Source organism: Melanostigma gelatinosum (assembly GCF_949748355.1).
Source record: "Melanostigma gelatinosum genome assembly, chromosome: 13".
NCBI classification, from domain to species: domain Eukaryota; kingdom Metazoa; phylum Chordata; class Actinopteri; order Perciformes; family Zoarcidae; genus Melanostigma; species Melanostigma gelatinosum.
This window is the reverse complement of record NC_136646.1, coordinates 14,683,234-14,697,423: the sequence shown is the minus strand read 5'-3', so window position 1 is coordinate 14,697,423 and position 14,190 is coordinate 14,683,234. Positions and strand designations below refer to the sequence as shown.

The 14,190-nt window shown below is 43.6% G+C and overlaps 2 protein-coding genes across 2 annotated transcripts; both read left to right on the top strand.

Moving 5' to 3' along the window:
• The first annotated feature begins 1,835 nt into the window (after positions 1–1,835).
• atp13a1 (ATPase 13A1) lies at positions 1,836–9,419 on the top strand. The gene is made up of 25 exons (XM_079281013.1): positions 1,836–2,297; positions 2,785–2,874; positions 2,970–3,233; positions 3,344–3,499; positions 3,613–3,682; positions 3,781–3,887; positions 4,009–4,138; positions 4,274–4,329; positions 4,446–4,572; positions 4,667–4,804; positions 4,942–5,062; positions 5,198–5,355; positions 5,668–5,843; positions 5,918–6,028; positions 6,129–6,254; positions 6,341–6,449; positions 6,640–6,833; positions 7,146–7,242; positions 7,336–7,520; positions 7,632–7,746; positions 7,854–8,050; positions 8,176–8,318; positions 8,420–8,531; positions 8,618–8,761; positions 8,865–9,419. The coding sequence occupies exons 1-25, from the start codon at positions 1,944–1,946 to the stop codon at positions 8,973–8,975; spliced, it is 3,591 nt and encodes a 1,196-aa protein (XP_079137139.1). The 5' UTR covers positions 1,836–1,943; the 3' UTR covers positions 8,976–9,419.
• Positions 9,420–10,924: 1,505 nt separating this feature from the next.
• On the top strand, positions 10,925–14,190 carry dsn1 (DSN1 component of MIS12 kinetochore complex; the record flags this gene model as incomplete). Its single annotated transcript, XM_079282517.1, has 11 exons — positions 10,925–10,959; positions 11,077–11,125; positions 11,224–11,497; positions 11,612–11,685; positions 11,981–12,053; positions 12,155–12,242; positions 12,358–12,408; positions 12,528–12,599; positions 12,695–12,842; positions 13,168–13,255; positions 13,343–14,190. 11 exons carry the CDS (start codon positions 10,925–10,927, stop codon positions 13,423–13,425), a joined length of 1,035 nt encoding a protein of 344 aa, XP_079138643.1. The 3' UTR covers positions 13,426–14,190.

Here is a 14,190-nt window from a genome sequence, read left to right as displayed (position 1 = left end):
ATTTGACTCTGACTCAGACCTGGAGAGGGCAAGGGGTGGGAGGGGCAGACATTACCAACAGAAAACCACAGAGGATGACTACACCGGATGAGTAATACAAGTCTGATGTCAATTTTAATGAGATGGTTTGTAAAAAACAGACTTCCTGCATACAGGCAATTATACATGTTATCATCACATGAACACAACATTTCCATGACGAGTACGAGAAGAACGATGCAGTAATTGAATATTCTAACCTGTCTAACTCACAGTTGTACCGTTGCAATTCACATTTATCTTTGTCAAAGAAAGACAAAATAAGTCACACAGAGGAAAACATTAACATGGATGGGACAAGTGCAAAGCCAGCCCATGTGTCCTGCTGTTAAGACAGCAGTAATCTGAAGGGGATGGAAGATGTCTGAATGCTACGATGGCTGAGGTACCGGATCTATGAGTGGAAAAAGAAAAGGAACAGGAAGAAAGGATGGTGCAGTGTTAGTCTTAAGTTTAGACATGAAAACCAATGTGTCTTTTTAAGATAGTACAAGACCTAACTGCTGCAAGTCTGAATAACCAGCATCCATTCAGTGTAACCCCCCATTCAACAGACAAGTGAGACATACAAATCTGCACATTCCGATTTCTTTTTTGTTTCATTTATTTTCACGACTGTTTACAATTGTCTTTTGGGGACCTTGAGTTGTGTGTGTTCAGTTCCAGCAAGGACTTACCCACTGCACTGAGGTCTACTGTCTCCGCACACCCCAGAAAGCGAGCCACATGTAATGAGCAGGAGGTAGGTTTGTCCTGGTTTTCTCTCAGGCAGCGCTCAAACTCTACAAACTCTGCAGAGCAATCCTGTCTGATCTTCTGGATCACTGGGCTGCAGAAAAATATGGAGTGGTTAGATACAAATGTACCCTGAAAATGTGGGTGTAGAAAATGTTGTGGTGAATGGGAGGGAATGCACAAGTATATGTTGCCTTACTGTGATGATGTGCACTGTGCAACCTTCATCTTCAGTTCATAACACTTTGACTGCCATGTTGATGGGTTGGAGGCCACACATAACCCATATGCCTCCATTTCTTTATGGCAATACTTTGCCGTGATATCCATAGCAGCCTGCCTGAAAGGTGACAGATGTATGTAAACCGGTCAGTGACTACAGACAAGTCCAATAAGCCATCGATCATCAACCTAACAAACTTAGTGTGTCAGCAATAGTTTTGTGGAGGACGCAGGCTGATTCACAAAGTAGCAGACGTCTTTATTTAGAGTCTGGATCTACAGTCTACGACTACTTCCCTTGACTAGAGAACATAGTTAATGTAATGTTGGTATCAACCATATTTAAATGTCTTACATGTTGCTCTTTTAGGTGGTCTCAAGCGAAGACGCTGATCAATCAAGGTTATAGTGCCAGTGCTTCTGCATGTGGAGCCATGTCTCTGCGGTAACGACACGATACGGACCTCTTACTACCTGATTGGATGGAAATAGAACATTCTGAAATAATTCTTTCATTGTATTGGTTCAGGTTTGTGTCAATCTCTCATTCTGGCCCCTCCTCTTTGATGACGCTGCATTTATTAAAGGGGTAGACACTACTTAATGTAAGCGTTAAATTATAAATGCACTCGAAATTGTATCAAATTATCCTCTTTATTAACGTGTTACATGGAGCTCAACCTACATGAACACATTTTAACTGAATGGCAGATAATAAATGATTGACTTCTCTGGTTTAATCATGCGGTGCCCACCAAGCAAACCGTTGCGTGCCTTTGCGTGCTTACGTATGCGGAAGTAACGGTCAGAGAACCAGCGATTCAGTGAACGGGCTCTGAAAGCTCGACCGAGCGCCGCTCCGTGTGTAGAAACGTATTTGTACCGGCTACAGCACGACGGGGTGGTGGTGGACGATAGAGGGGGGGCCGAGGTGTGAGTAAAGTACAATGAACGACGCCAACAAAGAGGGGAGTTTGGATGCAGACGGGATCCAGGGACCGGGTGATCTGCAAATGGCCCCCTCTGAGAACCACAACCAGCATGACAGCGGCACCGGCGACGAGCTGGTGAGCTCGGTGACGCTGTACAGACGCAGGCCCCGGCTACTACACGGCACGGTGCTTCCGTTCCTGACTGTTCTCTACCCGGGCTGGCTGTACGTGTGGTTAGGAGTATACGGTGCCTCCGAGTATCCGGAGGCAGGCCTCCTGTCGCTAGCCGCTATCGGGATCGCGCACGTTCTGACAGCGCTATCTGGTTATTGGTCCGTGCACGCGCACTGTTGGCTAACTTGTTCGAAGGTAAACATTAAGTTATAACAACAATAACAGTGAGGATGTCCACTGATGTTACTAAAGGAGCCCACAGGTTTCCCATATCGCTTGTATACAGACAATAGGCAGGGTCTGTGTACGTTTTCTTATACATTAAACTTCCTTCCAGTAAGTTTTACAGGAGAAGCAATATGTATCATGCAAACCTAAAGACCGACTGCTGATTGATATAATCATTGGATTAGAAGGCAAAGGGGAAGTTTTAAACCAGCATTCCACAGTATTTCATGAGACAACCTTATTGGTAGTCGTAGCTTTGTACCACCAATTTAAAAGACTAAATTGTGTTTCATGACATATATGATATATTTATCAAGCAGCTGTATATAAGGACATACGGTCTCATTTGAGCGGGACATTTGTGTGCCTCTGGGTGCTCCAGAGGCACACAGTGAAAAGTAATGATGACATGCCACAGAGTGTGAATCTGTCACCTATTCATTTGTACACACAGGAACCAGATCCAAACAAGGCTAAGCTGGCAAAGGTCATACCCACCCCCAACAACGGTTCAGCCGAGCTTGTGGCACTACAGAGGGACCAGGTCAGTTCACATATCTTCTCTCAAGTTCAAGGAAAAAATATATTTTTCTTTCTTTCTCTAATTTACATTTCATTTCCTTTTTTTCTGACCAACAGGATGAGAATGGAGAGGGGATTTTATCTTTAGAGTTTCAAAAGATCCGCTACATTTTTGACCACCAAGAGAAGAAATCTTTCCTCCCGATTGCTTTTCCCATTGACAACCCAATGGGCAACTTTCAGTCCTGGCGTGGCTATCAAGAGGAGGCCGAACTCAGAGCTGCCGAAAAGCGCTATGGCACCAATTGTGCCGAGATGATGGTGCCAGATTTCCTCGAGCTCTTCAAAGAGAGGGCCACAGCTCCCTTTTTTGTTTTCCAGGTATGTGCGTATGTGTGTGTTTGTTGTAAAAATTGACTTTACTGCTTTTGTTTAATGGCTTTAGATATGATGATGTTGTTGACCTTGTAATCGTGACTGCCTTCCATCAGGTGTTCTGTGTGGGGCTGTGGTGTCTGGACGAGTACTGGTACTACAGTGTTTTCACACTGTTCATGCTGGTGGCGTTCGAGGCCTCCCTGGTCCAGCAGCAAATGAGGAACATGTCCGAGATCCGCCGAATGGGAAACAAGCCCTACATGATCCAGGTAGGCTTGATCAAGTTTAAAATGTAGTACAATAAAATGTCCATCATCTACACTACAGTACATTTCCTATGTATTTAAAGCATTCCTAATTAGTTTGGTGTATTTTGTGCCAGGTATATCGCAACAGGAAGTGGAGACCTATTTCAAGCGATGAGCTCGTCCCTGGTGACATCGTCTCAATAGGTAAATGTCTTATCAACATTTCTATGACGTCCTCACCACAAACATCAGATGGGCTCTCTTGGTGTGTGTGTTTAAAATGTGTATTCTGTACGTCACAGGACGTTCGCCCCAGGAGAACTTGGTGCCGTGTGATGTGCTGCTACTCAGGGGCCGTTGCATTGTGGACGAGGCCATGCTGACTGGAGAGTCGGTGCCCCAGATGAAGGTTAGAGGCAAACTATACATAATAACAGTACAGAGCTGAAGGCAGAGGAATGTAAGCCTCAACGTTTATAAACTATGATTGTCGGGTGTCAAAATTACTGCTGACAATATGGAGTGTGCAGGAGCCGGTGGAGGACTTGGACCCAGAGCGAATCTTGGACGTTCAGACAGACTCTCGACTTCACATCATCTCCGGAGGGACAAAAGTGGTCCAACATAGCCCCCCTTTGAAGGCCAGCGCCGGACTCAAACGTAAGCAGTAATTCCTCACTTCATTACCAACAACACATACTGGCAGTTGAATGAGCGAACTCAAGAGTGCGTATATTGTCAATCTTCATCATCAAATCCAGATGCAAGCTCATTAATCTTCTCCTTTATGTGCAGCTGTAGATAACGGCTGCGTGGCCTACGTACTGAGAACAGGATTCTACACCTCGCAGGTGAGGATGTCGCTTAGTGTGTCTTTTTTTCTTATCATGCATTTTAATTCTAGTTTTGACAACATGTGGAGTGAAATGTGAAAGTGTACCGGTTGTGTGTGCAAACTTGTCTCCAGGGTAAACTGTTGCGAACCATCCTTTTTGGTGTGAAGAGAGTGACGGCGAACAACATGGAGACTTTCATCTTCATCCTCTTCCTCCTGGTGTTTGCCATTGCTGCAGCTCTTTATGTGTGGGTAGAAGGTGAGGACACGGACGTTATCATAGTCAGAGTGATAGGTGAGGACAGAAGTATGGTATCTAAATACTATCTTTGTGCTTTGTATTCCTCCCTCAGGGACCAAGGATCCCAGCAGGAACCGCTACAAGCTGTTTCTGGAGTGCACGTTAATCCTCACTTCGGTCGTTCCACCAGAACTCCCCATAGAGCTTTCTCTGGCGGTTAACACGTCTCTTATCGCCCTGGCTAAACTTTGTATGTCTGTGTGTGTGTGTGCTCCCTTTTGCATGCGTGTAGAATATATATTATGAAACCCAGACAAAGCAGCGTACAATACAAAGCTTGTAACAGCAGTGGTTCATTTGAATCTTCCTTTTTCTACCCCTGCTTAGATGTATTCTGCACAGAGCCCTTCAGGATACCATTTGCAGGGAAGGTGGAGGTTTGCTGTTTTGACAAAACAGGAACACTGACCAGCGACAGCCTCGTGGTACGAGGAGTAGCTGGCCTCAGGTAAACCCCGCTCACCATTCTTAGGGTCCTAATTTATGAAGCACACACACAAAGTATACTATGCGATGGCAAGGTTACTATATGTTTGCACTGTTTGGAGTGGAGGTTACCGGCTGGTGTTTGCGTTTATGACAGAGAGGGAAAGGAGGTGATGCCTGTGTCTGAGATCCCGGTTGAGACGCATCGGGTGGTGGCCACCTGTCACTCACTGGTCACTCTGGATGATGGACAGCTGGTCGGAGATCCACTGGAGAAGGCCATGCTGACTGCGGCTGACTGGACCCTCACTAAAGGTAACAGGAAATGACTTCCACTAAATGCACAGTGCAGGGCAGTGGCCGGTGTGTGAGAGAGCATGTGTATGCTCATGTTTGTGTTGTGCTACTTACAGTCACAAATGTGAATTTGTTTTCTTTGCACTAAACCTGCTGTGTTCAGCTTGGTGGTGTAATTTGACCGGTTCATCTACAAGTGAAGCTGTTCTTCAAATGCATTGCTTTTTCATGTAGATGGTAGTGTTTTGGTAGCTTTGCTCTCAATAGCACAATACTTTAGTGTGTGTGTGTGTGTGTGTGTGTCTCATTGACTTTCGTCACTTCGACCAGATGAGAAGGTGTTCTCACGAGGCATCAAAACCCAGGGACTTAAGATCCACCAGCGTTTCCACTTTGCCAGCGCTCTGAAGAGGATGTCGGTGTTGGCCTCGTACGAGAAACTCGGCTCCACTGAACTCTGCTACGTCTCAACTGTCAAGGGAGCTCCAGAGACACTCAGAGGAATGGTACATATGTCCTTAATACATACATGCTCTCGTCTAGCCTAATTGATTTTTCCCTAATGTGTCCGTGATCATAGTTTTCAGAATGTACGGCGAATTATGACGAAGTCCACAAGGAAATGTCTCGGGAAGGCGCTAGAGTGCTGGCCTTGGGTTACAAAGAGATAGGACACCTCAGTCATCAGCAGGTTCTTATTTCATTTTACTCAAAACTATCAAATATTGTCTGAGTAGTCTGGCCTGATGGGAATAGAGTTAGTTACAAACTGAGATGGATCTGTTTTTTAGGTCCGGGAGATGAGTCGCGATGCGCTGGAGTGTGACCTGCATTTCGCTGGGTTCATGGTCGTGTCCTGCCCCCTCAAGACTGACAGCAAGGCCGTCATCAGAGAGATCCAGGAGGCATCTCATCATGTAAATACGCTGACGAGACACAATTGTGCACACGGACTCAAACGGCATAGTTTAAAGAGAGATCAATCCTCTCCCTTTGCTTCCAGGTGGTGATGATCACAGGCGACAACCCTCTAACGGCCTGCCATGTAGCAAGAGAGCTCCACTTCATCCAGAAAGAACACACACTTGTATTACAGACGGGCCCGGGTCAGGGTAAAGACAAGTCATCACTTTACAGAATTACATGCATTACTCATTTGTCATTGGAGCACGATGTCTGTAAAAGAGGTTGTAGCTAAAGGGCACGAACATTCTCGTAGTAATCTATTCGCAGGTGGTGTTGTGACCAAGGACATAGCCAAAGTACACAATCACTTACCTCTAATGTCGTTTTGTTTTCCAGGTGAGTGGCAGTGGGAGTCCATTGACGGCAGCGTGCATGTACCACTGCCCCCTCCCTCCGTTTCCACATTTATCAGTCAGTTTGACTTGTGTGTAACAGGGGAGGGGCTAGCCAGACTGACCTGTGACACCCAACTTCTCCACGCCCTCTTGCCTCACATTCAAGTGTTTGCTCGTGTCAGTCCAAAACAGAAGGTAGGTCCCAAAAACCAACATAGGTACAGACATTGAGGTTTATAAATCACAGCCACAATGGAGTTGGATGGCAGAAAGTGTTGAGCTCTCTCAAGCATCAATAGTCAGTGTCAGATGGTGTGGGTTTAATCAAAGGCTTCTTTGTTCACCAATGGTACAGTGATATTCATCACAGACAAAGCAGAGGTTTAGCCGAATGGCAGTCTCAGTATTCTACTAAACAACAGTATTTTCAGGATGACAGATTGATGGTACGTTACGGAACAATGTCAAAATGTCTAAGGGTGAACTTTAAGTGTTGTTTTGTTTCAGGAATTCGTCATCACCAGTCTAAAGGGGCTGGGTTATGTGACACTGATGTGCGGTGATGGCACCAATGATGTTGGAGCTCTCAAACACGCCCACATAGGTACGATTCATCAACCACCAAGACTGAAAGCACGTGTCCCTCCCTGTGAATGACCCCAACAGTGTGTAGTGATGATCATTTTTTTTTCCTCAGGTGTCGCTCTTTTAGCCAACGCCCCCGAGCGCATGCCTGAAAGAAAGAAACGGGGGAGAGAAAAGGAGGCGCCCGCAGCCGAGTCCAGACCTTTACCACCTGTCGGTTCAGGAGGCAAACTGAGCTCTCGGGCAGCCAGGCAGAGAGCGATGACCCAGAGAGAAGAGCAGCTTGCAGCGCAAAAGGTGTGTATCTTCATGAAAGGGCCTCCTTCCTGGTTCTCATAGTGTCAAGTTTTGTCATAGTTCTCAAGTTTTAGTGCACAGGTCTAAACATCCGGGTTTATTCTGTAACAGGAGAGAATCAGTCAAGTCTTACGGGAACTTGAAGAGGATCAGATACAAGTAGTGAAACTGGGTGATGCCTCCATCGCTGCACCTTTCACCTCCAAGCTCTCCTCCATACAGTGCAGTGAGTAGCACATGTTTATGATTTCAGCTATTGACACAGTTGGCAAAGACCTGAACATGAAGCTGCCCCGCACCTCTGAAACTCTTTACTATTACCCCCCCCCCCAGTCTGCCATGTAATAAAGCAAGGCCGTTGCACTCTGGTGACAACGCTCCAGATGTTCAAGATCCTCGCTCTCAATGCCCTGGTGCTGGCCTACAGCCAGTCTGTACTCTACCTCGAGGGGGTCAAGTTCAGCGATTTCCAGGCGACCCTGCAGGGCCTGCTCCTGGCCGGATGCTTCCTCTTCATCTCTAGATCAAAGGTGACAATTTATATGACGTGCTTTCGGTTGATCGTTCTCCTAGCAAGGCAGTCTTTACTGAATGTCTACTGTTTTTGCTGAAAAACTAATTTATGAAATATCTTTTTTTACCTCTGTTTGCACAGCCACTGAAAACGTTGTCTCGAGAGCGGCCCTTACCAAACATCTTCAATCTTTACACAGTGTTGACTGTGCTGCTACAGTTCGCTGTTCACTTCTGTAGTCTGGTGTATCTTTACAAAGAGGCACAAACCAGAAGTCCGCCCAGGTAAATCACTGTCAGACCGAGAGAGAGAGAAAGTTCAATATTTACATTCATAATCTGACATCAATACATTATAATAACATATTTTCCGTTGTCTTTTGCAGAGCGGACCAGTTTGCCGATCTATACAAAGAGTTTGAACCCAGTCTCATTAACAGCACCGTGTATATAATGTCCATGGCCATGCAGATGGCCACCTTTGCCATTAACTACAAGGTACTTATTCTTTACACCATGAGTGTTCTTTGTCTCTGCGTTCTTTATATATATAAACTCACAGCATGCCTTGTTGCGTCCAAAAGGGTCACCCCTTCATGGAGTCTCTCACCGAGAATCGGCCGCTACTATGGAGTATCGCTCTGTCGGGTTTGGCGATTGTGGGACTTCTTTCTGGTTCCTCGCCAGAATTCAACGAACAGTTTTCTCTTGTAGATATTCCAACTGAGGTGAGCTGATGTCATTTTTACCATGAATCATTTTTGTTGAAGTCGCCTTGTGATAATTATCTACGTCTTCTACCTGCTTACTTTTTTTTTTACTTCCTTGCAGTTCAAATTAATCATCGCCCAGGTTCTGGTTGTGGACTTTGTCGCCGCGCTGCTGGTGGATCGTGTCTTGCAGTTCCTGCTGGGCAAAGGAGCTCTCAGGCTGCCTTCTTGAACTCAGTGCCAACAGTGACCACTGCCCTTACCAACCAAACTGTAAAGGGATAGGAGGAGGAGGAGGAGGAGGAGAACTAAAGCTGTTGTGACTTACACAAGACAGCCGAGACAGTCATGGCGTGCAGTTCCGTGCATCCCTTCGTTCGCCCTGCTCTGCCCCTCCTTAACCATCTGTGCTTCTGCATTTTCACCAGCTCTTTTCTTCCATTCTCCAACTCTTTTTTTTTTTTTTTCGACATTTCTCCCTCTTTCCTCATCTGTCCCTCCCCGCTGCGACACGAGGCCATGAAGACAGCAGTATTGAGTGGAGTGCGAGACTGTGTGCCAGCCAGAGTGAAACATGCTGGAACACAGGAAGGGCAATTCTCCAAGAGAATTGCAAAAGTGTTTTTGATTTTTTTGATTCCTCTCCTTGATTTTTGTAAAAAGTGAAAAACATCTCTAACAGACTTATAAAGACTTACAGATAACAAATGATGAAGTCTGCCAAGTGTTTTGTCAAGTACAAGTACTGATGCGTCTGCACATGGACAGGATGAGCATGTGCAGCTGGTCATGAACTATCCTGTTCACACGAGTAGGTAAGTAAAGAACAATCAAGGTATGAGAGTATAGTGTAACTGCACAAAGAAAGACCATCAACCATAGATAACTGTTTGCTGTTTATCTTTGATATTAACTTACTTAAACTAGCATCTTAAACAAATTACTTTCCCACCAAAAATAGAATATTTCTGACTAGAAATCCAGTCCATTGCATTGTAAATCATAGATTGCATCAAGCATTCAAGAACTTTGGAGCTGTTAATAATTATAATAATAAACAAAAATATATACATACAGTTTAAAGTGTGACACAGATTTGCAGTTCAAAAATAGAAAATAGGGAGATTTATGCTTGGCTAAAAGTAACCTTTTTTTCTTTTCATTTTAAAGTTATATTATTAGAATTATGATTTACTTTTACTTGTTTTGTTAGTAGATATTGCACACAGTTGCATTGCACTGAAATGATAACTGAAAAACTGAAAAAAGTGTGAGAGAAGAGCCATGTTAGGTAGTATTCATGACTGAGCTGCACTCTGCAGATCTATTTCAGAAAAACTAAGGCAAATAGCCAGCGGTTGGAAAATGCCGTGAAATGAGGCTATACGCTGTTGAGCACAGGGTCTTAAACTCTGGAGGCCAAAACACAAGAACTCTGAAGAACCAGCTGATGAACTGTTCAGCTAGATATCCGAAATCCAACCAATGCCTGCAAAGAGGATTGGCGCCAGGATGGTCTCTTTCAACCAGTAGGTCAACACTTGCTCTTAACCTGGTCTGTGGGGGTTTCCAGGACTTGATTAATGACTTCATCCACCCCTCAAGGCCACATACAGAAACAACTGTAATTGCAGCCTGCATTTTGGTTTCCTCAATTCATTTTAGTATTTAAAATATATTAAATTATATATCATACTCACAGTATTTTCCACTTTACAATCTTTAATTGATAAAATCTTAAAATTAAACTTTTATGTTTCTATGCATATACTGATAAGCTGCTCTCTTTTGCCATACAAAAGCCCTGTAACTTTTGTAAAGTCAAATGATCTACACACCAAAAACATCTGTGGATAATCGTGCAACTCCTCATGGGTGACAGTCACATAAAGTTGTACAGATCATCTCACGGAGGGTTTCTTTCATTTGTTTCCCAGGAAGCATAAACACGATTGAAAGTGTTTTAATCCATATTCTAAGCACAATTAATTATCTATTGCAAATAAAACTGGAAACATTTTTTATTAAAACAAAGGGACTACAGATGACATTTGCCTCGACAGTTATACCGTGTTTGCTGTCGCTTGTCTTACAAGCACACTACATTTCCCATGGTGCTTAGCTGAGAGGGGGTTGGCTTGTTGGGCGCGCGCTGTGGAGAAAAACTATTTGAAAGAAAAAATGGCGGAAAAACATTCGGAAGAAGCACAAGAAAGGTTTGTATCCTTTTTTCTTTCACCGGTGCGACAACCGATTTTACTTAAAATGTTTAATTTTATTTAGGTAGCGTTACGTCAACGTTGGCTTTTAAATTCACAACAATGTTCTTGCAGTTGCGGAAGTGTCGCCGTTGCTGATGACCCCATCGTTACCCAGAATGAGGTAAGAGGTTTTAACTGACATTTTAAGCCAGCTAATTAATGCTAATAAACCCATGAACTACTCATGATACATGTGAGTCTCTCTTCAATTGTATCAAGGTGGACTCAGTGAAACAGACAAAGAAAAGATGCTCCTCCACAAGCCCCAGCACGCCTCCCCCAAACAAATCTCCCCGTACCGTGTTCCCACCGACCAGCACACAGTCTCCATATCAAGAGGAAGGACAGTCAGAAACAGACAAACTAGAGATGCAGACAGACAACAAGGAGAAACCCTCAAGTCCCAAAGTCAGCCCCACTGCACCGAGGAAGTCCTGGAGGAGAGCCACTATCACCCAACGCTCTCTCCCTGCCCTCCCCAACCCATATCAGGGTGAGGTTCCTGGTTTTATTGAACCTTTATAATCAGGAATCAAATGTCATTGGGTTTTGTCTTTTGTTGTTGCTTGTTTTGCAATATAAATCCCTATTTATGTGTCTGTTGTAGTTTTGTGCCGGAGCATAAGTGCATCGTTACCACAGCAAGAGAGACTTGAGAAATTGATGGAGGCTTCAATGAAGGTGAGTGTGTGACAGGGTTAATAAAGGGTCTCTGGTATTGACTGTTTGAGATGAATATCGTCTTTTCACGAAACTGACCAGTGGTTGTTCAACAGATACATGATGCCCTCTGTTACAGAATCACTGAAATATAAAATAGACATACTTATTGGATTGCAACTAAGGGAAAAAATACAAGATTCACAACTTAGAGATGTATCCGATGTTATGATTTTATTCACAAGTACTTCCCTGCTGTAGTCCTCATGAACCAAAACGAATGACTCTTGTCTAATCACCTCTGCTTTGTCTTTAGCTGGCAATAGAAAGAACTCAAAGGTCGCTGCAGTCCGTGCCGCACACCTCAATGGAGTCTTTTCATAAACAAGGTACGTGCCTTGTACTACTGCATTCTGTACATATTTCACGGAGCTCTGTATTTTACCTGAAGTTATTTCTTCGTCTATGTTCTCTGTCTTCCTCGGAGCAGTTGAGCACATGCAGAAAGACTGGGGCTGTCTGGCCAAAAGCATATGCGATGAACCAGGGGCTCATCAACTCCCTTCTATAGCAGCCAGGTATTGTAGATGTTCTATATATTCAATGCTCTGCATGCATTATATAGATTTAGTTTTAACCTGCAAGTTAATAATTTATACTGGGTGTGTGCCTCTATTGTTCTTTCTGTTCTAGTGATCCTGTAGTGCAAAAAGCAATGGAAAAGGTCCAGAAAGGCATCAATAGGCAAGTTGTTGTTAATATCACGATAACACATCCAAAGTATTCATGCAAAACATACATTCAAACTTAAAAACACCTTCCACGTGAGGTTCTTTAGTTTACTGGCCTGTGTTGGGTTTTAGGCTCCAGGCTGAAAGTGACTCTTGGGAGGAGCTGTTGAACAAACACCGGAGTAAAGCGGAGGAATTGGAAAGGTGAACGCGTGTGCCGTCATTGAGGAATACTGTATCAAGAGCCACTATCATCCTCTCGGCTGTGTATCAATCATGTGCTCTGTGTTCGTTTGCAGGAAAGTGGAGCAGGGCCAGAAAGGAGGCGTATCGTTGGACTCTACAGCTGTGGCCCGGTCCTCACAGCACCGCTTTATACAGAGTAAACCCGACTACCACGGCCTCCTCTGTAGACAACAGCCCATGCTTCACACTATGGCGGCGATTGTATGTGGGAAATGCATATAATTTTATCAGTACTTTAAAAAAAACACCTGTACTTTGATTGCAGCAACATGTTCAATGCTTTAAAGGTGCCGAGTTCTTCAAGAATGCACTATTTCCTTAATTTAAATTAATGTACCCTTAATTAGTAATGATGTTTTGAATATTTATTAATCTAAAATAGCATCTTTTCAAGGACTTTAAGAACTGACTACCCCTGAAATATGAAGACATCAGACCTGTTGGAAAAACAATTAACAGCTGTACTGTATTTTTGTTTGATGTACTTTAACATGTTATGTAACGAGTTCTGCCTTTTTGTGTGCAGATGGACATTCAGGGGAAGATGGTTAGAGAGCTTCTGTCCATCAAGGAGCAGTCGCAGCTATTGGTGAAAGAGACTAGTGGCCGTTTGGGTAATGACTTTATTTAAATATAATTAAATAGAATAAACAAATGTGTGGCAATTTGACATTTAATCTGGTTACATTTGTTTCTAACAGCGGCAGAGGCAAGATTCCCGGATCTTTCAGCTGACGTCATCAGGAACTTCATTGCAGCACCGCTATCCTCTGCAACTACATAGTCCCTCTGGCAGGAGGCAAGCGCCTGCAGTCCATCATCTAATGGACCATGACTTTTTATGACTGGTTTATGATACTCAAATGCATACTTTTTTGGGTAATTTTACTGTTATGTGATTTTGGAACATATGATTTCTTGCTCAGTCATTTTTTGTCACCTGTTATTGGATAACGTATGCTCTAATTGCATATGTTCTGTGTCAAATAAAACAACTTCATCTGAAGCCGGACTGGTAACAGTTAGTTCGGGTAATACACGTGTTTGACCAGCAGGTGGCAGTAGCTGGCTATACTATATTATGAGAGGCTTGGCAAATGTCCAGGGTGGCTTTTTCTGTTAGGCCTTAATTAGGTGTATTCCTACCTGTTAAAACCTAAAACTGTTAAGACCTGACTGCCAGCTGTTGGGGACAAAGGAACAGACAAATGTTGCAGAAACCTGCAAAACAATCGGTCATTCATAAAATAGACTGAACAAGTCAATATATATATAATGACAGTTCTGGAAACCAAACTGAATTTGTCTTTAAATGTAGTGACATTTAGTGTTATTTTCAAAAAAAGTATACCTGTGAAGAAATCTGCCATTTTTCAATTAAAATGGACAACTGGAAAGCATTAACTTTTAAAGATTGTTGAATACAGAAGGAATATTATACAATATGCCTATAGTCTGGTTTATGTATACTGTCTTTTTTTTACGTGCTCATCTTCAGCACATGTACTCTCTTCTGATGCTGCATCTATTTCACTTCAGTGGTGTCCCC